Genomic DNA, 26026 nt, shown 5'->3' with positions numbered 1-26026 from the left:
TGTTCTCTAGAAAGTACGTATTTAATGGTATAATGGTGTAAGACTTGCAAAAACATTATTCGAAGAGATAATTCAAAAGTGGTTTTAGTAAAATTGAGAACATTCACAAGCATGTATAAACTTGTAGATTTAAAAACCTACATTGAGAATTGCCACACTTGATTTGCACATACTAAAGCAAGGGGAATACTGAGATACTGCATTGGGTCTGACTTTCAAGAGAAAATGAGGTCTAATATACGAATAAAAATAAAATCTACATCAGCCCAGAGAAGTTTAACTGCACAATGACTGAAACAGACACTGGTTCACGATATTTATTACAACCTATTGCTTTAGATAAACCTGCTGTATGGTTGGCAAACCCAAAGCACATTGTATGAACCAACAAAAAAAAAAAAAATACAGCACAAGCCACATCTCTGTAAAAGGTATGCAGTGGAGATGAACAGAGGCACAACTTTAGTCTTGTAAGTAAGTGCACAATGAAGATCCTGGTAACAGACAATGAAGGCAAATAAAAATCATACTACCAGTACTAGACATAAGGTACAAATCAGAGAAGCATTGTTATATCTGTACACAAAGAATGCAGGGTCTTTTTAAAACCCTCTCTTCATTCTCTACGACCTGTAAACACAACTCTCCCAACCCATCTTCCCTCTGTACCTGAACTAGCATAGAGAGATCTATACAGCATGTGCAAATCTAGTGTAAGTACTTTTAGGCTCTCTTCTTCAAACAGAAGAAATACAAGTTTAAAAACATTAACACCACAGATTCCCTCTATCCAGCCTCTGCAGAAAGTATTCAATAGCAATACTGCCCAAGACATCCAAGCAAAACACTGGACTAAGAAACCCAGAAGAATGCATGAACAATAAATACAAACACATATGAACAAGGAAAAAACAGTTATCAAGGGAAACTCTTAACACTGGCAAATGAAAGTGAATTAGGACCCTTTTCAGCCTACAGCAGATCTGTTCCTAAAAAAACTCACATGATTTAAGTAAACCTATGATGTTAACTGAGGTTCAACTACACTTTAGGCAGACCAGATTTATTCATCAGCTTGTTCTTTAAGATGTCATACATGGTAGTTACATGTCATGCTCCACACCACTTAATAATGATTTATTTGTAAGTATTGCTAGACCAGGATGTTGGGAGTCAAACAGTCCCTCCATTGGGTTATTTGCTACTGCTCCCTTTTCATTACCACTCCACAGATTCTTTCTGCAACAAACATTTTGTCCCTCATACCAATCTGCTACTGATTAATGTTTCTGAAAAAATAAGTTAGACAAAAATATTGTAGTCTAGAGTGACTATGGACAACTTAGTTCTTGTGTTAAGACTTCTGGCCCAAGAGTAATTTAAGAACAGTACCAGCCTAAACAGAATGCAGTTCTAGAGCATTTCAAATACACAGATGTTGAAACAGTCTGGATTTTACTTCCATGTTGGAAAGTGAACCAGAGACTACAGAATTTATATACAAAAGTCTCAAGCACAGTCCAGAAGCTCAAGCAGTAACTAGAGTCCACTCCTTCCAGAAATTGCTTTACAGGGCGTTCTTTATTTTTTCCTTTGAGTGCAGATGTGAACTTCTTCCAACAGTCTCTGAGCTTCCACTCACACTAAGAGTGAACACAGCCAGTGCAAACAACACACAAGTTAATTCAATTTACAGCTCTCAAACTAAAACAAAAAGGAAAATAAAGCTTCTTAGTGGTATCAATCATTTGTCTGTTTATCTCCTGTGAAAAAACTTACCAGAAGGTCAGGCAAAACCACTGAACATCAATAGAGAGTCCTTTGGCCAGCACTTAAACAATTTCTGTTGCTGAAATATAAGTTACACTTCCTAAGTCTAGAAACAGACACAGAAGCCTCCTCTATAGAAACACCTGGTGATCTCCATGCAATGCTGATATGGCTGCAAAGACTTGCAGGGAATTTTCCTTTTTTGAATAAATACTTACATACAAGGCCAAATCACAACATTGCCACCCTAAGAAAGTACATTTTATTGTAAAACGTGATTTGTGGTGAAAGTCCAACGTTGTCTAAGAGTTCATTTGCAAGGCTGGAGTGTTACAAAACTCACTACAAAAATCAGTTTCTATTCTTCATCTGAGGACTGGGAGGTTCGGTGCAGTTGCCAGCACTGTAACAACATGGTTAAAGTAATTTTCTAGTAAATCAGTATTGCTGGGTAGGTACAGTCAGTCCACAGATACAAATTATTTCTACCCAGTGTCAGAGAACCTAGCAACAAGCCTCAAAAATCTCAGACACAACTTCTTTAGTCATCAGTACTGAATTTCGTATGAATGTTGGGATTATTGACCATGGCAAGGTCAGGTGTCCAGTGTGTTGACTTCTTTGGAGCAGAAATAATGCACAACTATGGCATTAGGGTATCGAGCAAATGCGCTGCAAAGAGAACAAAACACAACCATCAGCTGTCAAGACAAACATTGTTTTCCGTATTCAAACAAGAGCATCCAAGTTGGACAGAATCAGAGACAGACACATGATAGTGACACTTTTTTAAACTATAGCCTGAACATATTAAAGAAATAACAGACAAATGAAGTCTATGGATATTCTAAGAGGTTTGCTTGGAGGTTTTTAAAATCTATTTTCATTTCTGCAGGCACATTTTACTTGGAAGTCACTGATAACAAGTTAAAGACTGAGAGATATGCTTGTCCTTCAAAACCTTGCTGAACTTAACAGCACCAGAAAAATTCTAGACAACCAAAACAATTTTGCATATGCAAATTTCAATTCTGATGCTACGTGCTGCATGTTAAGAACAAAAAATTTAATATGCGTAGCAAAATTTAGACAGATGTTTATTAAAATCTTTTGGGAAAAGAACCTTTCCCTATCATTGTTAATGCTACTCATATCTCAGAAAGGCTCCCATAAAAAAGAAAATAATGACTGAATCATGTAGCACTTCCCTCCAGCTGAAAGGACCAAAAAAAAGTGCAAATAAAATTTTCATTTCATATTAGCTACGAGGAATGGTAGAAGAAAAGTTCACAGATTCACAGAATATTCTGAGTAGGAAGGGACCCACAAGGATAAGAGTCCAACTCTTAAGTAAACAGCCAGTACAGTGATTGAACTCACAAACCTGGTGTTATCAGCACCATGCTCTAATCAACTGAGCTCATCTCAGGGTCACTGGCATCCAAATCATCAAGCAAATTAGTTATACTTTTAAACATCCTATTGTGTGTAGGCTACAAAACATAAATCAGTCAGGGAGCCATAGAGCCATCAGATATAGAAAACTACATATGTATCTTAGCTTCAAATTCTTTGTATCATCCTCCTCAATTCTAGTTATCAGGCAGGTTCTTAGAAAGGCAGTGTTCTTACAAAGTTTTCAAAATTCAGTATGAGGACCAATTTTATGCCTTCTAGAGTTGTGAAGTAAGAACTCTTGGGAGTTTCTGAAGGGGTTTTATACTTTGCTGAATGGAGGATTAAACTCCTGCAGCAAATTCACTGACCAAAGCTTTGGTCAAAGTAATTCCTAACCATTCAGCTAATGAATGTAATTGGTAATTCAAATACTCTTCAAATGGCTTCCTCATACTGCTGGCTATACATACATTCAGTTTTCCAACATTCTTAGTTTAAGTGTACCAGATTAATATTTGATTCAGTTTACCCAGCTCTCTCACCTGTTACCTATCTTCTTTTTACAAACAGTGCACACCTTCTCCTCTGTAATTATGCACTTCACTTGCTGATGCAAGATCCGCTCCTCCTGGACCTAAAGAAGGATAAAAAACCCAAGCTGCTCAACAAGCAATGCCAGGCCTTGGTCTGATGAAACTTGGTCTGATGAAACCATCACAGCATTTAATTGTCAGTGGCTGTACCCACATTACCAAGTTGTGCAGCACAGAAGCAGCTGTGGAGCAGAGCAGGTGGTACTGAACACCCAAACCCCACACTGTATCAATCACAGGGTTTTACTTTCACCTTGGTCCACAGCCTAAGGCATTCAACCACTAAAGGAGTGTTAAGGTGGACAATTGAACTGCTTCCCCTGGCTCACTTCATTTGAAGGAAATCCAGTCCACGCTGTCTAAGATGATTCTGCAGTGCACACCACAGCACAGTGAGCCAAGACAAACACCTCACCCAAACCAAAATGAATGTACACACCATCTCCTGCAAAAAATTTAATTTCAGGTGCATTACAGCACCATCTAGAGGACACCCATCCCCAGTAAGAAACAGTAAATTTCAATATTGAATGTATTTTAAAACATTATTCCAATAATTAACAGGTGGTGGATGCTTACCCTCAGAAACTCTGCATGGAGAAGGTTCTTGAGCACTTGATTAAATCTTTTCTTCTGAGCATTTTCTTCAAGTACTTTCTCTAAGAAGATGCGAATCTCACTAATCTGTGTATTTGCTGGGAGTAGGTTTATTGCCTGAAACAAGTTAGAAAAAGTTAAAAAGGAGCAGAGATCAAAACAGAATAGAAACTGACACATTTAGATTGACACATTCCAGTCACTTGCCTACTCCAGTACCTTCTGCAGGTACTCCTGCCAACAGTACAGAGTACTTACAGGTCTGACTTACCTTAGTGGTATCCAGTTTGCTGTGGTGCAGTTCCAAAACCTGCAGAGCAGCCTGCAGATTGGCTTGAGGCTCCAGCACCTCCATCTTAATGGGTCCCAGGCAATGAACACTGGGTGGGGAGAGATACATGCGCAGCAGGGACAGATACACCTGCAGCACACACAAGGGAAGTTCTAAAACTGCTGCACACATCCACAGCTGAGTGCTGGTAAAACCCAGCAGTGGTACTAAGCTATATCTATGCCATCCAAAATTCTGTACTGCTCATCTAAACAGCTCTTAACGTAGGCTCAAATCCAATGATACAGTAACATTCTCAACAAAAAACACCTCACAATCATCTAGGAATTCCCAAGAGATTATACATAGGTTGTCATACACTACACAAACCCTGAAAAAGTCTATACAGAGCAAGAACTTTCAAGTCTTGAACAAGGTATGAATAGCCTACTTCCTTACTGAACAAGAAGCTACTTACATCTTTGTTGCCATCTTTGTTTCTGTCATAATGTTTATGGCAGTAGCTAGAACAGAGAAGAATTAAGACAAATACAGAAACGGTTACAGGATCCAAAGAATCAGTTTACAGAAATTAACATTTAATTACTATTCAAGTTATCCAAGTTAAGTGACTGTACATCTGATTCAGATCAATTCACACAAACTAACCAGGATTACCCCATTTACTCAGCATAACAATGCTCAGAGAAGCAAAGTTTTGTTCAAGTCTCCCACTTCCAACCAACTTAAAAAGCCTTAATGCAGAAGCCAAATTGAATTTAGATATGTAAGAAAAAAAGGGGAGGAAAGATATCCCAAATCAACACATTACAGCATAAAAACCTATGTGTATATACATCTAATTAGTGTATCTGAATCACAAAAAGAAGCTGTTCATTAGTGTACACTGCATACCAGGGATGAATGCCCTCTAACAAGCATTTGCTGAAAATAGCTTTAAAAGCAACTATGTTGAACAGGTCCCAGTGTTCAGATATACCTGCCAGTGCTGGGTAATTCTATTTTTACCTGAGTACTTCTGATTCACTCAGGAGGTTCCCTGACACAAAACACATAGAAAAATGCTATATCTTCACTAACAAGGATTCTTTTTAATGTGGGCTAGTGAACATCTCTCCAAACAGAAAGGAAGCAAAACAAGACACAAGATCACAGAACAAGGACAGGTGAAAAGTAGTAACTCATTGACAATGGTCATATTGCTCTAAAGCACAAGGATAGAAGAGCATGAAAAGGCAAACCTCAAGGGGACAGCAGCAGCATCTGTAATAAACAGACACCCAGAAGAGCTTCAAGGTCAATAAAATGTGAAAACACAGAAGATCCTGAAGACTTACAATGTTCATGCACCACGTACAGCAACATTTCACTACACATCCTATCCACACAGCAGTCAGCAAAATAAGCCTTGCAAAAATGCAAAAGATATAAAATAAAGAAATCCTTACTTTTCAGCCATGTTGGTGTCCTTCAGAATATGAACATAAATAAACAGAGCTTGCTCATGCTTCCCCATTCGACCCAAGAGCAGAGCACGTTCTTCTAGGAGACCTAGTGACAGCATGAAGGATTAAATCAACAGCTACACAGAGAAATGACAAAATTAGTGACCAGATCAATAGAAGGAAGCATTAATCTCTGCTCAGGCTACAGTATAAGTTACACTGACGCTGTAAGTCTACCTTTCACACTAGTCTCAGAAACCTTTTATGAATTCTTAAGTCACCTTAAGAAACAACAACCTTCAGATCTATTGATCAGGGTCATCACAAAGTTAGGCTAAATAGCTGGGAGATGCCACAAGGTCTTAGGTCAACAGTTACAGGAATCCTGCAGAAACTGGTAAACCCAACTGTGCCAGCAAAAACACAGTTAGTATACACACCAGTGGCCTTCAACTACAGAAAAAGCCATCTTCTCTATTTCTAGTTACCACGACTATGATAAGTGAGGAAGTTTTGCTGTACAATGCAATAAGCTAGGGTTTAGTTAACCTACAGAAACAGAACTCACCATCAAAGGGGAAGTCACTAATAAGTCGACTAGGTTCATACCAGCTAGACTTCTCCAGAAAAAGCAGCAGCTTTTTCCGGTAATCCCCCAAGTCTCCTCCTTCCTCCCCAGCAGGCACTGGAGCTCTATCTATATGAAAGAAAACAACATTAGCTGAATTATTACAACTATCTCATTATACTAGTCTGTACTAGAAGATAAATTTCGAAGAGGAACTAAATGGTGATAGAACTGTTACATGGGTTGGAGCCGTCATGTATCACTAACTTCAGCTCCTAAAAACACATCACATGGCTGGTTAAAGCAATACTCAAGTTATTCAAAACCCTCCCCTACCCTTAACATGCAGAAGTCAGGGAGCAGTAGCTGCCATTCAACTCAATTATGAACAAAGTGCTGCTTGGTCCCTTAAAAGATCTGTTGAGAGGCAATAAACTTGACTGCCCTACAAAGCCACATGTTTTCCAGTTCCCTCCATCACTAAGGTATCTTGTGCTGGATCTCAACAGGGAAGGATTACAACATGGAATATGAAGGCTCCCCTGTGCTCTCCCATACTGGTCCTCCCAGCAGAAAAGGCCAGACATACCTGCAGGGAAAGAACTGAGATATTCTTTCATTAAGCCCTGCACTTTCTCACAGTACAGCTGGATCAGACAGTTGTGGAAATCCGCACCAGTTTCTTCCCAGACATGAATGATGTGTTCCTGTAAATACACATTAAGGCTCAGCTGTAGACACTTCCACTGGGAAGTAATTCTTTATAAGGAACAGCTCCATGCTTGCCTTTACCAAGTTTGACTTTAGGATTTCACATATTTTAATTATGTTTTCTTTGCCCAACAGGTTCCAGCTCCTGGAGAACCAAGATCTTACAGGTAATATTTTGTACTGAAGGTAAAATGCACTAGTAGAAATTGTGTTCTTACCAGGTAAGGAATAGTCAAGCTTTTAAAGTTTTCTATCAAGAAACTGAGCACTTTGTCTCGTGGCAAAGCTTCCACTTCAGGGAGGTCTTCTGTAAATATCTGTTAAATAAAATTCTATTCAGATTGGTGATTTTCTTTTTTTAAGTGCCACAGTATATTTTTCTCTGAGGCACTGAAGCCCAGCATATCATCACATGTCCAAAGAGTAAACAAGAAGTATAAAAAAACATATGAGCAGCTTATTCAGGAACTGAGAAGTTACTTCACATCTGAAAAGACTAACAAACATCCCCACTTCTGCCCTAGTGAACACTCTTCTCTTACAGAGCCTAACACCTCCCAAATGCAGGGAGTCAATTTCATAGGCAAATCAACACCTGACATTTAAATACTCAATTAGGCTCTTGTACAAAAGTGTGGCATCAATAACATGAAACGTTCTATCAAAGGTTCCTTGCTATTTATTATAATATAAGGTCTTCCAAAAATGGAAAAGCGTAAGAGAAAGTGAAAGACTGACCTCCTTTATCTACTGCTAACATTACTACTGAATCCAGAAAATAAAAATTATGTATTTAATTTGGTTTAGCATTAATGAGGCTCTTACAATGAGTTATCCCAATTCCATATACTGCACTAAGAATGTCACAACAAGGTACCTCTTTCAATCACACTAACCTTCAGTCCATCTTCAGGAAAATCTCTTAGCACCCAGACAGAGTAGGAAAATACCAAATGCAAGTTCTCTGTGCCTGGAATACAAAAAGCAGCAGTGCTCAATGTTAAAATCCTAAATATCTGTCTATTCACAACACAAGCAGATGCTTTCAGAGCCAGCAAAGCTTAATTTACATGAAGAATCCAGTTGTTGCTCAAGTCAAGCAAATCACTTATTCCAAAGCTACAATTTCACTGCTTCACAAACATTATTTCAAACACAAACAAAAATTAACTCATACCAAGTGTCACCAAACATAAGGAATTCAGCCCAAAACAAAGATTGGTTGCCTTAATCACATTCCAAAAGTCTTCCCTTTCAACTTGTTTTAATTAGGGTAGAGAGGCAGTGAATTTTTCACTTGTGTACCTTCCTTCAGTCCACTTTCAGCCTGTAAGTCTAATGACTTCTAAATGGTCAAATACTTTATAACAAGTAGTAAAGTATCATAGTACTGAAGCAACTGGCATAGAAAATACACAACAGGTAACAGCTTCCCAGCTTTCAGCAAAATGTAGGACTTGCCCCTTTAAAAAGAATACCATAGTTTGGACAATTTGGTTCACAATACTAATAAAACATGTTAGGAAAACAACACTTTCCCCTCACCTTCCTGCTCAGAATCATTGAGGCATTTGCTGCCCAAACAACATAACACAACTATACAAGAAATAAACTTAAAGCAGCCCTATAAAAAGGCAGTCATTGTTTGCTTTTCTCCATCCCACAATATTTAAAACAAGTAGCATCTTCATATTAGCAGAATTTAAAAAATAAATTTTAAAATGCAGATGATGTGCACTGTGAAGTAAAACAATTTACATAGTTCCCAGAAGAGCCAATCTCAAAGTTTCAGTAACAAAAGTGTGACTTGGCAAATGGCAATAAACTTGTGGGTCTGAATTTTGCTGAACGCTATTAACTTTCTGAATTTACAGGGCATGCTAGCCTCACAGAGAAAATTTTAAAAAAAGACAGGACAAGTCATGGAAGCAAGTTCTCATGTAAAACAAGGAGTCTAACTCCTTATAGAGAAGTGTGACATTAATTAGAATAGTTCCATGCCAAATCACTGATCAAGCTGCCTTTGCTGAAATCCCAAACAAATCAAATGTGAAGTAAAAACCTACTCAAAACACTGAGAACATCAGGAGGAGAGGAGAAGCTCATTAAATAACAACCAAAGCTTACTGATCAGTATAGTAAAGGAAAACACCACACTGCACCACAGAACAACTGGTTCCCTCAGCACATAACATTCATCTGCATGGGGATTCCCACAGGCCACAGGCAGGGAATTTCTGAACTTCCTCAGTAACAAATCCTTAATTTAAACATGAGCTATAATAGGAAAAGATTCTGTATAAAACAATTTTGAAAGATAAAATAATAATGCAACACAGGAAACTATCTACCACCTCAGTAAATATCAAATTCTCCTGTGCACTAATAAAGCATATTGTTGATGGCTAATCACACTGTTAATAGTTGCTTTGATGCAATAAACAATGCTCACTCTATTGACACAAGGCAAGTATTAAATACCATTAGTAATACATGACTTAAAAGACCATAGCTACAAGCCTGGAGGAATTTGTAATTACTTGAGAACTACCTAAGAATATTGCATTAAATGCCCAGAAATTGATAGAAAAGAGTAGACTAAAGAAGATTTTCTACTTCACTCAGAATGATTTTCTACTTCATTCTTCATCACTAGAAGAAAATTCAAATTACTGCGGCCCATTTTCTCCCAGTGGATATTTTAATCAGAAGTAAGGAATGTTTTCCAAGAACATATTTAAGTTTCAATGAAACTTGAATCCCTTGAGCTAATACTTGAAGGCTGCATTATGCAAGAAACCAAACAAGATAACAAGGATACCATTGCAGCTTGATAGCCTCCAGAAAGCTGCCAAACAGTAGAATAACCACTAAGCCAAACAAGAATAAAAACCTCAGAGAAATACTGCTCTTCTTCACACTCACCCAAATGCTGCAAATATTGCACTGTCCTCTCATGACCCTTCAAAGGTGAGTTGGCTTTCTTTGACTGATCCACCAGGACCTGCAGTGCTTTGAAAAGAAAATAATTCCTTTGTAAATGCTAGTTCCAACATGAACCACAAAAAGTTGCATTTTTCCTGTTATGCTACTGAAGGCAAAACAAAGTTTTGTTTTGAACATACAGACCAAATTGTAAAAGGAAAAAAGATTTAATCAAATGAATTTAAAAAGCCTCTTCAGAATACTGCCTGCTCACTGAAGTCAAAACACAAAGAACACATGCTTCTACTCCTCCTCCTCTCCCAACCTCATAATTACCTTTCTCATGCAGACCTTTTTTCTCATACAGTATTATCAGCTCACTGTACTTGTGTGCCTTCTTTAGCACGTGCTCACTCTCCTCAATATGGCAGTGATTGTTCTCCAGACGTAGCAGAGGTGCCACCAGAGCTACATTTGTCTGCAAGAAAAAAGGGAGCACTTTAACTTCATTGGGAGTGCACCTTCCAAGTGTACAGTACAAAACACAAGCTGGAAGGAAGGAAGGCTCAGAGCATAAGAAAAATAAGAAATGACAGTTTAATATCTTACAGTAATGTCCCTCTCCTCAATATGGCAGTGATTGTTCTCCAGACGTAGCAGAGGTGCCACCAGAGCTACATTTGTCTGCAAGAAAAAAGGGAGCACTTTAACTTCATTGGGAGTGCACCTTCCAAGTGTACAGTACAAAACACAAGCTGGAAGTGGGGGCAGGGGAGGAAGGAAGGCTCAGAGCATAAGAAAACTAAGAAATGACAGTTCAATATCTTACAGTAAGGCCAATGTTAATTTCCATAATTTTGAGGACAGAAAGAAAAGAGCACATCAAAGCTACACCCCTTCAACAACAGAGGTCAGGCTTTGAAAAACGTCAAAATAGCCAAGATCATACTTTCCTGTGTTTACTAGTATAAGGCAATAAAAGCCTTCATTAGACCTTCAAAATACACAGCCACAGCCACGTTCTTTCAACAGAGGCAGCAAGCAGGAACAGACACATCTGCCTCATTCCCTGAAACTGCTTCCTGACCAGTGAGGAAACTAATTAATACTTAGATTTTACACATTATTTTTAGATCCAAGACAGACAGTTGTATGAGCATTTCTGAAGTAGCTCCTTATTCTTCTTAAATGTTTCCTTCTGAAATTCCACCAGAGCTCCCATGGCAAAGCCTCTAGGTCAGACAGAAACTCACGTGCAGGTAACACTTTAACAGGGTGGTATCAATGATCTGTAACAGCTTCTTTTTGGATTTGATCGTGGGTGTTCCTTCCATGAGGGGTGAGGTACTGGACTGATGATCAGAATCATTCAGCTTCTTCACTAGCTGACTCCTTTTCTGCAGGACATCAAATGAAATTTTAACAGGAAAAGGCCATGGATTTCTACGTCTCACCTCAGCATATATAACCCACCAACTACAAAGACTAAATTAAGCCAATTTAATAACTTGTTTTAATCATCTGTTTCCCCAAAAAAATTTATTGTTACAAATTATTCAACACAAACTTTACAACCATATTCAGGTGTATATATTTGATTTGGATATTTACAGTTTTTCAAAATGTCCAGAGTCTGGAGAAAATTGTCAGAAGGAAATGCTGTTAACCTGAACACATTTTAGACTAGTCAGGAAACATCTGGAAAACAATTTAGATTTTGCACTCTTAGGCATAAAAGCTATCCTCCTTCAGGCACAAGCATCCTTTTATTCTACTAAGAATGGCAACCAAACAATTCAGGTTCCAGTTATGACAAAATAAAGAGGGCAGAAACTTACAAGGCCCATTAATTCCTATTCCAACTTTTACTGTATGCCCTCAACCTATCTCCTGGACAGAGTGCCCTTAATAATAATCATTGAACCAAAAAAATGAAGTGCTCAAGTCCTCTTCAGAAGGATACTAGAAATAAAATACTGGACTCCTGGTCAGATACACTGCATAAGGAAATTTTGTCCAAACACAGGTGATGTTTTCCACATATCTGTGGGGTCTCTCATGTGTTCCACTTCCCCTGCTCACTCAGGAGCTGCTGCCCTGTTTTCCAGCCATGAAGACAGCCCATTAAGGCTAGCATGACAGAGCTGGACTAGGTGTACTGCTTCCTGCACATCAAAGCTAACAAAGCATGCTAGAACTGAATAAGCCTGCTCTAAAACCAGGTAGAGGAGCACTCACTTGAGTTAGGTAGTCTATCAGAGCTAAATGTGCCTTCTCCAGCTCTGCCCCAGAGAGCCCTGGCAGGGGGTTGGGATACTGTAGCTGTTTCCTGTAATCTGTGGGCAGGAGGTCAGGATACAGACCCATCACATGAGTGGGATCTATGCAAAAAATAACTGGTATTAGTAACCATTCATATTATTTTTGCAAACTTAGAGTAAGCATATCTTTCTAACAGAGCAGTCTGTAGTCTACTTGTACAACCACAAGGTTCTTGAGCCTAAATAAAATTTGCTCATTACATTAAAGAAGCTAAAACAACACAAAAGAAACAAGAGTAAAACATGTTTCAAAGTCCAAGCACAGGAACTTCCAACATGTGCACTTGGCACACTTGGAGGACAAGCCATTATTACAATCTTACTGCTATTCTTGCAGATTCCTAGCATTAACCTCTCTGACAGTAAGACAGGATTTCTAGAACAATGTTTTAAGAGTAGATTTACTGCACTTGTGAAACAACATCTGAAACTAACACACATCCATTTTCACAGAGTTTAGGCAAATTCAAAATTACTATCCTCCAATTCAAGCTCAAAATACCTTGAGCTCTCAGCCCTTGTCTTTCACTGCAGTTTTCCAAAGTAAAAATTATGTGCCATGAAAATAAGCTATAGGTTTAAATGCACATGAGAATTCTGTCACCAGCAAAAAGAATCTCAGTCTTAAGCACTATTCGACAGTACAGCTCAGTCTTCAAGCATTCTTCCAACAGCCCTAGTATGACCTAGTATCAGAGACTACTGTGACTTCCAAAAGCACAGAGAAGCTTCCTGGTTTCAGTACCTTGGCTAAACCAAGGGTTTAGGGTCCTGATCTGAGTCCAATGATTCTGCAAATCTACAGATGTTCCTTATTTTTCATTCCAAGCTACAAGTAGGCTTTTAGCAGCTGCTGAAACATTCAACTTCAAAGGGTCTGGGCACATGCTGTGCATGCTTTAAATACCCTAGAATACAAAGATATTCTGTAAAAAGGACAAACTCCTGATTTAACTTAATTTACTAAGTGTAGCTTATTAAGTATTTAGTTGTACTTAATTGTGTAGTTAATTAAGTACTTAATCACCAGCTCCACCAAAAAAATAACTAAACAGCTGCCCAGGTTATTTGCTGTTCACAGGGGACCTATCTGCACAAGACAGCACTGTTGTGAACTAAAACAAAACAGAAAACAAACAAAAAAACCCATAAAATAGCCAGTGAGCTTGACTTCATTCCCCCTAACTGAAGTGATTCAATGCCAACCAAGCATTTACCTGTACCAAGCTTGGCAAAAACTTGCATGGATTCATCAAAACGCTTCTGGCAGAACAGGTTGAAGGCAAAAAGGTTCTTTATATGGTGAATTTGCTGTCGCTTCTCACTATCCGAATCATCTTTCATTTCCTGTATACAAATTAACAAATATTAAAAACTCTGAGTTTATAGGAGAGAGAAACACCCTAGAGAATTAACAGGAGGATTATCCTGTGGAGAAAGTAGGAAAAAAAAAGATAACCTCTCAAAGTGAACACTGCTGGTGCCTGTCTATGCTTATTGTGTCACTGAGATAACCTGGAAGGTCTGAAACTACCTCTGGTTACCTCTACACCTGCTCCATCACAGCAAATGTCTCTTTACCCTTTTGCCTTTCCACATTTTCCACATTTTTTTTCCAAGTCAGCAATTCAAAATTGGTGCCTATCTATGCTTATTGTGTCACTGAGATAACCTGGAAGGTCTGAAGCTACCTCTGGTTACCTCTACACCTGGTCCATCACAGCAAATGTCTCTTCACCCATTTGCCTTTTCACATTTTTTTTTCCCAAGTCAGCAATTAAGTGGAGTTTCCAGAAACCAAACAATGTTTGATTATACTGCTCTCACTGTGTTAAAATACTGCATCAACATCTCTATCAAATTTTTGTTTCAGGAGTAATATTATGCAAAAAAAGGTCATGTGACAAAACTCAACTCCAAAATACACTGTTTACAAGTTGTCTGAAGACTCTGAAGCCCAAGTGATTTCAAATTCTAAGAGACGGTAGCAAATTAAACAGCTAAGAGAAATAATCTTTCATATACAAGACAATTTCTCAAAATCTACACCACAATATATCTATGGAATAAAGGCAGCACAAAACTAAAACTTCAGTTTAAAAAGTCTAGAGTTTACCAGTTTGTGCAAAGTGGACAGTTGGGAGGTTATACTGACTGATTAGTGGACTCAGTGGCAAATATCCCTTTGTGTACTTCTGAACAATTGCACCCACTGCTCACTCAAGTTTTTGAGTACTTACTGCCAACTGCAAAGCCAATTCAAACTGTTTGTCCTGCAGAAGCTGCTGGATCTGTGTGGCTATGGACACCGGAATAAGCCTCCAAACAAAGTGATTACTTGCCACATATATAATGTTTGTGCTGTAAACAAAACAAAAAAAAAGTCAATTCTTGAATTTCAGTGTTCAGAAAGAAGACATACCCTATCCTAAAAGAATCCCAATCCAATAATAGAAACATGCATCAACCCGAGAGCAACTGGAGCATTACTGCAAAGCAGAAAGAAGACTGTATTTCCAGTGTCACAAATTCTTTAAAGACTCTCAACTCTATCCTTTCCTCCTCAAGCTACGGCCTCCACCAATCTCCATAAAAACCCAACAGATGGCTTCAGTGCTACATCTTAAGGTGAGAGTCAGAAAAGCTGCTCTTCTCCCAGTTTTTCAGCGTGCTACATGCAGCCAGGCAGCCTGAGAGCAGTGAGCTCCAGCAGTACCCTCCAGAGGTGATGAAGCGCGGTCTCTGCAGCTCGATGCTCTGCACCAGCAGCCGGGGCTCGAACGTGCGGATCTCCACATACCTGGGCAGAACAGCAATGATGTAGGGAGGCTGGTGCTCTGTTCATGAAACAAGGGAAACATTTCAGTTCACTGTTCTCAAGCATTCCATGAAAAAGCTGTGACTTAAAGCTTCTCTTGGATTTTTATCCCTTTGAAAAGTGCCCCTTTTACATATTCAAGACAAAACTCAGTGCCTGACACTGACAGCAATTTGCTACCAAGCCTTTGGCTCATCCTTCACCATCAGGAAATTCTGAGGCACCCAGATCTACAGTGCTTTAACACACTACCTTCCATTTCAGACCCTGTCCCTGTATAAAAGATATGGAATACACCTATTTTATGAGACGAGAGGCCCACAGACCACAAGCAAAGAAGGCTAAGAAGCAAAAACAAATGCATGAAATCTTCCTCAGAGTACAACTTAGAATACTGTAGAAACTGTCACACTCCAAATCCAGCTGGTTTCACAATACTGCACACATAGTGATTTTATCACATACACAAGAGTAAAGAAGTAAACTTAAACAAAACCAAAAACAAACTGCTACTTCTCACCCATGGCTATAGGGATATCTGTCCAATTCAAAGCACATTTCTGAGTACAGACCCCTTCTTCATTAAGCACAACTGTTAGATCATCTTGGCCAACTGCAACTTTTCCATCTGCTACAGGAGCTACCAATGGTTCCAGCTGCTTCCCTGTGGGAAACAGTTCTTTGATGGATCCTTTTCCATCCACCTAGAATAATAAAGAACATTTTAAAAAAAGTGTTTTGCACAATAGCCTTTTCATCAAAGCTCCATAAGACTAAAGCAAAAACCCCTAAAGAAATTTTGCAGCCCAGGCTAATCACTAACAGGACAAGTGCAAAGTTAAAGAGTTTCTGCATATCATAATTCATCCTGCTTATACATCATTCTGAAATAAAAACTTATTACTTTTATGTCTGAGATGATGATAGTAGCTGAGCATATCATTCACACCAGTTTATCAAATGCATTATAGCACAGCAGCAAAATCATCTAAAGTATCTAAAACCTTCATTTAGGCCAAAAATTTAACCCTGTTTTATTCTGGCATGAGCAAGCACTGCCACATTAAAAAAAAACAAAAACAAAAAACAACTAACTAAAAGCCTAGAAACCTGCCTAGCCATTTTCCCCTGCCCTAACCACTCATTATTTTGGCAACAAGCTACAGTGGGAACTGAACTCACACAAAAAATTCATGAGCTGATATAACAACCAAAACAGAGAATCCTTCTCCAACTTCAGCCACACATTCCTGCTGCTTCCCTTGCATTACAGCTCAAGCAATTGATAACTCAACAGCTAGCCACCAGAAAACACCACCACAAAAACATGTGTCCTTTTCCTGCCTATTTAGTGAAATGAAGCTGTTCAAGGACACGTTAGTGGAGCACCAGAGCCAAGCCACAGTAAACACTTGGACACTTGGTCTCCACCCTGGTTGTTTGAGTAGCTGAACTACTCCTATCACTGGAATGGCAGGAATCAACATCTAGGAGAGCACTGCAGAAAGGCACCCCTACTTTTGTGAGCAGCATCATTTTCAAGTGACTGTAAAAATGATGTGTGGTTTTCCTTTTGACTACAGGTCAGCGTTGCCACACAAGTACATACATGTACACGTGTGGTGCACTTCATCTTCATCCTATTTTCCTATAATATCTGCAGAAGCCTATTGTAAAGGCAGAAAAAAGAATAAACTACAGCTGTAAATGAAGTCTAAGTGGAAACTGTAATATTAAATTAGCAGTAAGTTCAGAGGCTTTCAAACAATAACAGTTCAACTAGAGAGTGAAAAATGAAAGAATGGGTAAGCTTCACTGTGTGCCAGATGATTTATTCTTGGTTTCCTTGTCCTTTTAGAGCTCATCTAATTTCTTAATATATTAAATAAAATGGAAACTGAGTTTACACAGACTGTTGCCAAAACAAAATGTATCTTCTCCAATTCCTTTTCTCTGCAAGAGCTGCAAACACTGGTCTGCTGCAACACATAGATCACTTCCTGACAAACATCCATTTAAAAGGACAGGCTTAGACTGCCCTTTCCAAAGCCACAAATAGCAGAAGTAACAGATGCTGTTTTCAATAAATCTGTTAGCTAAATTCCTGAGCACAGGAGCAGCCTCCATAGTGTCTGCTGCTACCCAAATCTTCTTGAAACACTATTACACAGCCCCATCTTACCCGTATCAGGTAATAGTCCCTCTTGAAGCCTACACAGATGGAGTTCTCACACCAGGCCATAGACTTGGGTACATCAGGTACACTGAAGTCCCCCTGAGGAAAACAGGTTAAACTGGTTGCTATGAATGAAAAGCAAAAGTCAAAACTGGCAGCACAGACTGTAACAGGCTGCTCTCTTGTCAACACCATATTCCCCACCACCTGTGCCCAGCACCTACTGCTCAAGGAATGGCAGTATTCAGCAAAAAGGCTAGACTCATGTACAGTAAAGAGGTGTGCTCTGAGTTAACTGATAATTTTTAGTAAAAAATTTTGTAGTAGAGCATTGTAGCTGAAAAAGCCTCTACCCATTTCAATTAGTTATTTTTTCTTATTCCAGTATTCACAACTGCAGCTCTCTACACTTGTCAGAAACTATCTTCTGACTTAGTGACATGCTTGCAAAAGCACGTCACTAAATGACTTACTCAGAGTAGAAGTGACATACCCAAAGTAGAAGTGCACCCACTCCTATGTTTTTGCAAGGTACACATGCTTATACATTTCACTGACTTAAAAGTCAAGTACTTAAAAGTGTGCTACAACCAGAACATTAATATACAGGACACAGCCCTTACTTTAATTTTAACTTATGAAACTGTATTAATGCCCCTAATTGTGATTTCAAACATGTATTTTCACTTGTCTGCTGTTCTATTGTTAAATCTCTGCAGAACCAACCGCCAATGTTGTGAAATGCAGCAGTGCCTCTGAGTACCAGGGGCTGCATGGCAAGCAGTGAAGAGCAATGACCCTCCCTGCTGCAACATGTGGCCACAGAAAGAACACAACTCACCTGGAGTTCATGGAATTCCCTGTCCTTCCAGAAATAAAGCTGGAGCTTCTTACGGACTGCCACGCACATCCTCAGCACCTCTTCCCCTGTATCTGATTGCTGTGAAAACAGACAGACCTAACTCATGGGCACTCACAGAGAGGAAATAAGGTAAGACAAGGCCAAAAGAAGCCTCTGCTAGAAGCAAAGCTGAAGAGCAGCTGTGTGCATCCATGCCAGAAGGACATCCCTAAAAAAGGAAGCATGGGAGAGGGAGAAAGAAGGCGGGGGAGATAACAGGATACTTAAAAACAAAGTTTGACAGGGATTAAATAAAAAAAGGAAATTAAAAAAAATAAGAGAGCACAAAAGGCATATGCACACACAAACAGAAGATAAGTAGACAGCTGTAAGTCCAACCCTGAAACTAGGATAAATAGCTGGAACTCTATGCAGTATAGGAGAGGTGAGGAAATGGGACAAAACAAAGAACGTGTTATACTAACAGATAAAACCATTAATAATCTAATATTCTAACCTGTTGGAAAAGTTTCTTGACACAAAATACTAGGAAAGTTAAGTGCCTGGACACACAACAAACAAGCCACTTCTTTGCAATGACCAGATGTAAAGGTGCTTAGACAGACATTCGTTTTCATGTCTAGAAAACCCCAAGTACTTCCTAGAAATATTAACACTAAGCTCCCATGGGGCAAAAAGATAAAAAAAAAATATGAAGAGCACTACACCATCTCTTCTAATTATGAAAAAGGTGTCTGAACGATATGGGCAGGCTGAGAAACTCACTTGAATAGAAATTACTCACTTAATGAACCAGAGCAAATGAACAGAGCACTGCTACACCTTACAGAACCATTTTAGGGCTTGAATCTACCATAACTGCTCCAGGATTCCCTGGGCCAATAAAGAGAAACAAAAATGTAAAAAAACCCATTGATAGAATTGCTTGCAGAAGGAAACCTCAATGACCTAGTACACTGGCAATGCAAGGAAAGGAAATTGCTTTTATATTAAGGGGACCTTTCAAAAAAGAAGAGTCCGAGTTAATATAGGACAAAAATGCCTTGAACACTTGTATCAAAAGTTCTGTATCAAAAGCTACAATCATAACAGGCACAGGAAAATACCTTGAGAAGCAGAGTAAGAAAAATAATTAAAAACTGTTGCCTTAAGCAAATGCAGTAGGTACTAATTTTTAAAAGCACTGGTACCCAAGAAATTTTCAAATAAAATAACAAACCTAATCTATACAGCAATATGAAAAAGGAATCCCTATTACAACCAGTAAGGACATCTGTGCAGCTGTATTCCTCTCCTTACCTGGAGATCACAAGTGAAGAGAGATGCACCTTTTGCCTTTGAAATTGTGGTGATTTGTTGAAATGTCAACAGGTCATGGACGTAAATGTTATTTTCTGTTTTAAACAAAAATCCAATCATTATTTCATATTTAATACATGTAGAGTCATTGCTAATTCAAACAAGTTACTGTATTTTATGTTTGTATAAAAAAGAGCATGTGAAACTACGAGATGCAAGAAAGGAAAAGAAGTGTTTTCCCAAAAGTTGAAAAATGCTAAGGCAAATACAATACAAATAAAATAAATACAGAAAAGACTAACATCAGCTCTGGTAAAACTACAGGAAAGGTACTACTAATCAAGCAGGGGAAGGCAGAGTAGAAGGCAGAACAGAGCAAGCTCAAGATGGAAGATTGCATGAACAAAGATAATTTTGAATTGGCTCCTGAAATTAGTGGAAAATGAACAGCTGAAAATGTAAGGTACTGGTTTTGTATGCAGGAGGATGCAAGCAGCAAAAATCTACAAATACTGGAGCTGGAGGAGTTGGGACTTGGAGATCATAAAGAGGTGAGTAGTAACATAAGCAAAAAAAGACATTAGAAGATCTTAAGTTAAAGCAAGCCAGAGCCAAGCAAACTTAAATCTTCCACAAGACATTAAATGATCACATCTGCATATAAAGTGAATTTGGTGGAAGACATCAATGGTAAGTTTAATACACCAAGCAAATTTAGTACCTATCGCACAGTGCTAACACATACGCATGCATGCACATACGGGTACATACAGGGGCCAACACAAACTGTATTTTACAGACACTTTAGAGTATGAATGTACTCCTTCATTCCTAATCACAGATCAGCATTAATGCTTTGTTCTCCCAGCTGGCAAAGCTGCTTCTCAATCTATGCTGCTTAATGCTTCCTCTGCAAAATGCAAAGTAAGCTCTACACAATGACTTCTCAACAGCCAGACTACTATGTTGGTGTGTGGAAAGGGTTGCCACATTCAGACAAGTAACTGCATCTAGAAGAACTCATTAATTATGTAACACTTTTCTTCACTTACCTAATAGACTGACCAAAATTTTAAATTGAGAAACAACATGGATCTGAAAGGGAGAATGCTGTTAGTGACTCCATTCATAAACTAAAAGTCTCAACAAGGCTTGAGTATAGATAGTCTAAGAAAATCTCGAAATAATGAGAACAGCAAGCCAGTTTTCCATAAACAACCTTCCTTCAGCTATTGCAACTGTTTTCAGTTACACTCAAAAAGGTTTTCAGTGTAACTTTTCACAAGCTGGCACATAGTATTTGCAACCTAAGCTGGTCGAAAAAGCTGTAACATTGTTATGTTACCAGTACAAAAATACTTCTAGAGCATACAGAGTGTTACATTCTGAAAGAGGATCCATAATCTTTAAGGTGTTTCTCCTGAAATCAATATAATCATTGAGTGCAAATTCTCAAAAAAAAAAGGCAGCAAGACTGGCAGTTATTTTACCTCCACATTTCAAGTAGAATATCATCCGAGAGTCAAATAATACATTACAGTCTATTGAGGTATTACCATCATTTTTACAAATATTCTCAGTCAGAACAACTATCACTAACAGAAGCCAAAAATAAAACTGCAAGTTCCAATTCTTTGGTTTCTGCTTTAGCAATCAAACCAAGCTTATTCTGTTATGGGAAGAGTGGGAAAAAAACATCTAGCTGTTACATCTCTAAGAAAATCTTTAGCTTTGGGAAATTTTTTTGTTAAGCACAGCAGAGACTGCAGATGTACATTTGATATTTCATTTATTGGCTGAAAACTGTTCCCACATCAAGAAGATGGAGCACAGCAGAGATTGCAGATGTACATTTGATATTTCATTTATTGGCTGAAACTGTTTCCACATCACGAAGATGTTATTTCCTACCTGTTGAATCTTCTTTGAGAAGTTCTTGTTGGATTTCTCCAGTGTCACTTCAAACCTGTTGCAACCTATCAGAAAGATTGAAGAGGGTGTGTAAACTGAAGCTGCTCATGACTGTGTGTATCTTACACTAAGTAAATTACAAATAATTATGAAAGCAAACTTGGTCACTTAACACTGGAAGAATGACACTTTAAAACATCTGTGCTAACTTTTACATCACAGCTAAATACACCAGAGGATCTTCTACACAGTCAGGTGAAAGTGTAAATTACACTTCTTGTACCCAGCTGAGGGCCTCAACAGTAGTTACATTTCTGCCTTGCCCAAGTTTTACATTACAAGCATTATATCTAAGTAATGTGAAACCCAGAGATACCCACAAACACAGATACCCATAAAGATCTTATCCACACTACTCAAATATCAGAAAATTTAATTGCTAGGATGTACATCACCGCAAAATAGACAAGGAATAAACACTACACCACAAGGGTTTAAAAGGAGTTTTAGGGAGAAAGACTTACAGACACTTTCTGATGACATAACCTCTCCTGGCATTGATGCAAAAAAGGGGGAGAAATTTACCATGTGAGATAAGACTAGCAACTCAAGACTAGCATGTTCCAATTGGACAGACAACCTAAAGTTTCAGAAAAATGAAGCTGAATTCAGTCTCTAGAATCCAAGTAACTACAAATTAATATCTTTCCAAGAGCTGAAGAACTTGTAAATTTACATTTGATGCTTTTTTTCCTGTGCCATACTACAAAATATTACTGCATTAAAAAACATCAGTTTCTACATAATAGCAGGTAACATGAAATACAAACATCTTCAGAGAAATTTGATTTTAACTAAACCAAAAATAGAATAGTTCTATTTGTGGCATTCCTAGAACAGACTATGAGCACTTAGGACTGTCAAAGACGCAGGGAAAGAGTAAATACCTGACAAAACTAGTTAGTATTTATCCCTCTTCCCCATCCATGATGCTCATGGACCCACTGAATGTATTTGCTCTCTCACTAATCCAGTCTGTCATTAAAAGATGACACACATCAAAACTCTGGCAACTCGCACACTGCACTGCTTTTACACGTATTTGTACACTGTATTCGTAAAAATTACAGTCACTTACTATAAATTTAAACACAGAGAAACCTGAAATAAAATCCACATATGTGAAACTCTACATAGGAAATTAATCCCATCTATAGCAATTAATCACATTTGTGTTAAAATGATTACAGCTCTAAAAGTTCAGGAAATAAAAATAACAACTTTTTTGTGCCATTCTTAAAATCAACTTACCTGCATCTTTCTTGATCCTGTAAAGCAGAAGATGCCCTTGTTTTGTACCAACAAGGAGCCATTCCTCTACAAAGACAGGAGAAAACAAGTCTAATTAGTACAACAAAAACTGCCCTTCACAGCTGTGCTGGTTTTCCTGGGGTAGAGTTAATTTTCTTCACAGTGCCTATTATGGGGCTATGTTACATTTCTCAGAACACTTGGAAACTTGCTTCAAACACCAAAAAGAACTTTCTGCAGTGACTACACAGGTCTCCTACCCTCAGGAGAGGATAGCCAAAGAGCAGGCAGTAAAACAGCATAAACAGCTTGGCCATCACATTCCACTAGCTCAGCCAGAAGTAAAGAAGCAAACCATTGCATCTTGTGTGCCATCAAAAGAGGCAATAAACTATTCCTCAGACATTATTATCTCTCAGAGGGGAACTATGCTACATAACGGGAAGTACTGCCAGAAAGAAAAACAACGAGTTTATGTGTGTTTGATTAAGTTTTTTTAAGTCAGGTTTTTAAAACGTCCCTCTGAAATAGTCAGTTATGTTTGGAGGGAGAGTGGGGCAGCTTTGCTTAGGTTGGACAACCTAAGCTTAGCTTAGCTTTGGTTGGACAACCAAGAATCATTTCAGATTTATAAAAGAGGGCCTTTATATACAAACTCTAAGGCAGAGTTTCAGACTCATCCTCTTTACAGTATTTACACCATACAAAAAGCATAAAATCTTTACAGGCTCATGAAATATGACTGAATTTCTTCATCACTGAATATCATACAAGAAAGCAGCACACATGAATATTTCCTTCTACATCTAGTACTTCCTCTTCACCGAAGGAATTTGCATTTTAATAAAATCTTATTTCCTGCAAGACCTTTCTTCTACTACTTGGCAGAAACATTCTAGAGACAGAGCTACACATCTTTTTTACAAAACCATACTGCTATAAGTCTGTATGTTTAGGCTTTTTTTCCTAGTTCAGCAAAATAAACACTTTCAAAGAGCAAAAAAGATAAAAGCTGTAATGCAGGAATAAACCACCTTCACATCCTCTCCAGTACATAACTCCATCATAAACAATCCACGTATAACAGGAATATTATCATTCAGGATATAATTCTTAATACAATTAATCGGGGTCACAATTTCATAGGGCTTTGAGCTTTTTAAATTGCTGATTTTGCATGATGGCAGTACATCTGATGGCACCTGCTCACAGCTCTGAAAAGCTTTATCAAGCTTAATCACCAGGACAGCTGGTGCAGTCACCTGACCAAAATCTTGACTCTCAAGTATGCCCAAAAATAAATCCCACAATTTTGTACCACTAACACGTGCAAACCTATCCGAAATCTAAGGCTTCAACACAGCACTGGCCTTCCAAATCAAGTTTAAGTCACAACACAAGGAATGTTTTTCTAGCAATAAAGTAGGCAGCCTAGGGTTACAGCCCCGGCAGCCTCTCCAGAGCCGGGCTGCGGGCGGCCGGGCAGGGCAGGGCAGGGCAGGGCAGGGCAGGGAGCGGCGCTCGGCACCGCCGGGACCCAGGAGAGGCTCGGGGACCCAGGAGAGGCTCCGGCGGCCCGGCCCGGGGCCGGCAGGGCCGCGGCCACTCAGGCTGCTGCCGGCCGGAGCGGGAGGCGCTGCCACCGCCAGCCCGCCGCAGGGCAGGGCAGGGCAGGGCAGCCATGCGAACGCTGCCCCGGCCGGAGGAGAGGAGCGGAGCGAAGCAGCGCGGCTCAGGCAGCGGCGCGGCCCCTCCGGCTCACCCCAGGCCGCCAGGCAGTCGATCTGCAGCGGCAGCTTCTCCAGGATGGGCACATGCTCGAAGGCGTCGTGCATGGCGGCGGCTCCTCCGGCCCCGGCTGCCGCCCGGCCCAGGCACAGGCGGCACCGGCGGGCACGGCCCCGACGGAAGCGCTCCCGCGCCACCGCCCCTCCTGTCCCGGCACCGCCCCTGTCCCGGCACCGGCCGGCTCGCCTCGCCGCGCTCGGTTCGCCCCGATTGTCCCTCCGGCACCCCGCGGACTCCTCACGGGTGCTGGCACTGTCCGGGGGCGTTCCACCAGGAAGGGCGCCCTGTCCCAACCCTAAAAACGGGGCTCCGCGCCGGCACCAAACAGCCCCGGGGGCTCGGGCGCGAACGGGAAACGCGGGTCGGCACGGCACCGAGGGGACCCTGACATAGCCCTTGGGCATCTTCATACAGCCCGAAAAGGGGACAGGCTGTAGGAAACATTCGTCTTCCCAAAATGTGGGAGGGTGTCCGGTTGCTGTTGGCTACCATAAACCATAGAAAATAGGAAAGTCAGCCGGGATGCGACTGCAAAAATTGATCTGCATAACCAGATGAGAACAACGAGGCGTATCTTACAAGCACATATCTATTTTTCGAGGTCATAAGCTTTGCTTTTATGAACTTATCCTATGAACTTGGCCAGTGAATTTCAGTCTCCAGGAGGAAATCTTTCTTGTTAGTTTGCCCCTTGCAGAACTGGCCACGGTTTCATTTACATTTGTCTTGGAGAGGTGCAACGTTCACAATCACTGGCCTAGAAACTAAACCAAACTCAAAAAGAAGGTGGTACTAGATTCTCCAAGCATCTTTACCAACAGAGACCACTTTTAGAAAACAGGGACTGAGGATGCTCTGTGCTGGAAGATCAAAGCACAGGAAAGGGAAAACAAGCACAGCATTCTTGCATCCAATTTCTTTCCTGCTCAGGAATGAACATTTTGTTTGTGCTAAAGCACAAAACTGTGCTGAGTCAGATTCCTCCTCACAGACAGCAAAACTGCAAATCTCCAAAGGTGTTATGGCTCAGGCATATAGCTTGAGCCATAGCATAGTCTTTTTTTAATCAAGGATCCCTACAAAAGGAAAAGGGACACGGCACCGATTAGTGAAAGGAAATGTTTCAGTAACACTGGGTAACAATGACTTCACATTTTGGAGTCCAGAGAGCAAATGATTTGTGGAGCATTACCTTCTTCAGTCTTTATAACGTAGCATACAACATAAAATGCCATATAAAA

At 39.6% G+C, this 26026-nt stretch overlaps 1 protein-coding gene across 2 annotated transcripts; it reads right to left on the bottom strand.

The window, feature by feature from the left end:
- Positions 1–303: 303 nt before the first annotated feature.
- VPS39 (VPS39 subunit of HOPS complex) lies at positions 304–24922 on the bottom strand. Of its 2 annotated transcripts, XM_039705160.1 has the most exons (26): positions 24760–24922; positions 22998–23063; positions 22211–22237; positions 21687–21751; positions 20828–20870; positions 19776–19870; positions 18456–18554; positions 17621–17713; positions 15959–16142; positions 15337–15457; positions 14861–14981; positions 13838–13967; positions 12538–12680; positions 11553–11696; positions 10636–10777; positions 10300–10386; positions 8271–8344; positions 7593–7691; positions 7253–7370; positions 6664–6792; positions 6099–6201; positions 5108–5153; positions 4630–4779; positions 4341–4475; positions 3711–3802; positions 304–2442 (listed from the first exon to the last, which is right to left on the bottom strand). In XM_039705160.1, the coding sequence occupies exons 1-26, from the start codon at positions 24830–24832 to the stop codon at positions 2367–2369; spliced, it is 2655 nt and encodes an 884-aa protein (XP_039561094.1). In that variant the 5' UTR covers positions 24833–24922; the 3' UTR covers positions 304–2366. The 2 variants fall into 2 exon arrangements, with proteins under 2 accessions (XP_039561094.1, XP_039561095.1); XM_039705161.1 differs by lacking the exon at positions 22211–22237.
- Between the last annotated feature and the right edge of the window lie 1104 nt (positions 24923–26026).

Source organism: Passer montanus, unplaced genomic scaffold, assembly GCF_014805655.1.
Source record: "Passer montanus isolate IOZ18808 unplaced genomic scaffold, ASM1480565v1 scaffold18, whole genome shotgun sequence".
Lineage (NCBI taxonomy): Eukaryota > Metazoa > Chordata > Aves > Passeriformes > Passeridae > Passer > Passer montanus.
Note: the sequence above shows the minus strand (reverse complement) of the source record. Positions and strands in the feature narration are given on the sequence as shown.

Bases quoted from the DNA above. Each gene is read 5' to 3' on its own strand.
- VPS39 (XM_039705160.1), bottom strand. From the start codon at position 24,832: ATGCACGACGCCTTCGAGCATGTGCCCATCCTGGAGAAGCTGCCGCTG. The intron at 22,238-22,997 runs GTAAGTTGATTT...CATCAATGCCAG, and splicing joins CAGGATCAAGAAAGATGCAG to GAGAGGTTATGTCATCAGAA. The intron at 6,202-6,663 runs GTGAGTTCTGTT...TGCTGTCACTAG, and splicing joins TAGTGACTTCCCCTTTGATG to GTCTCCTAGAAGAACGTGCT.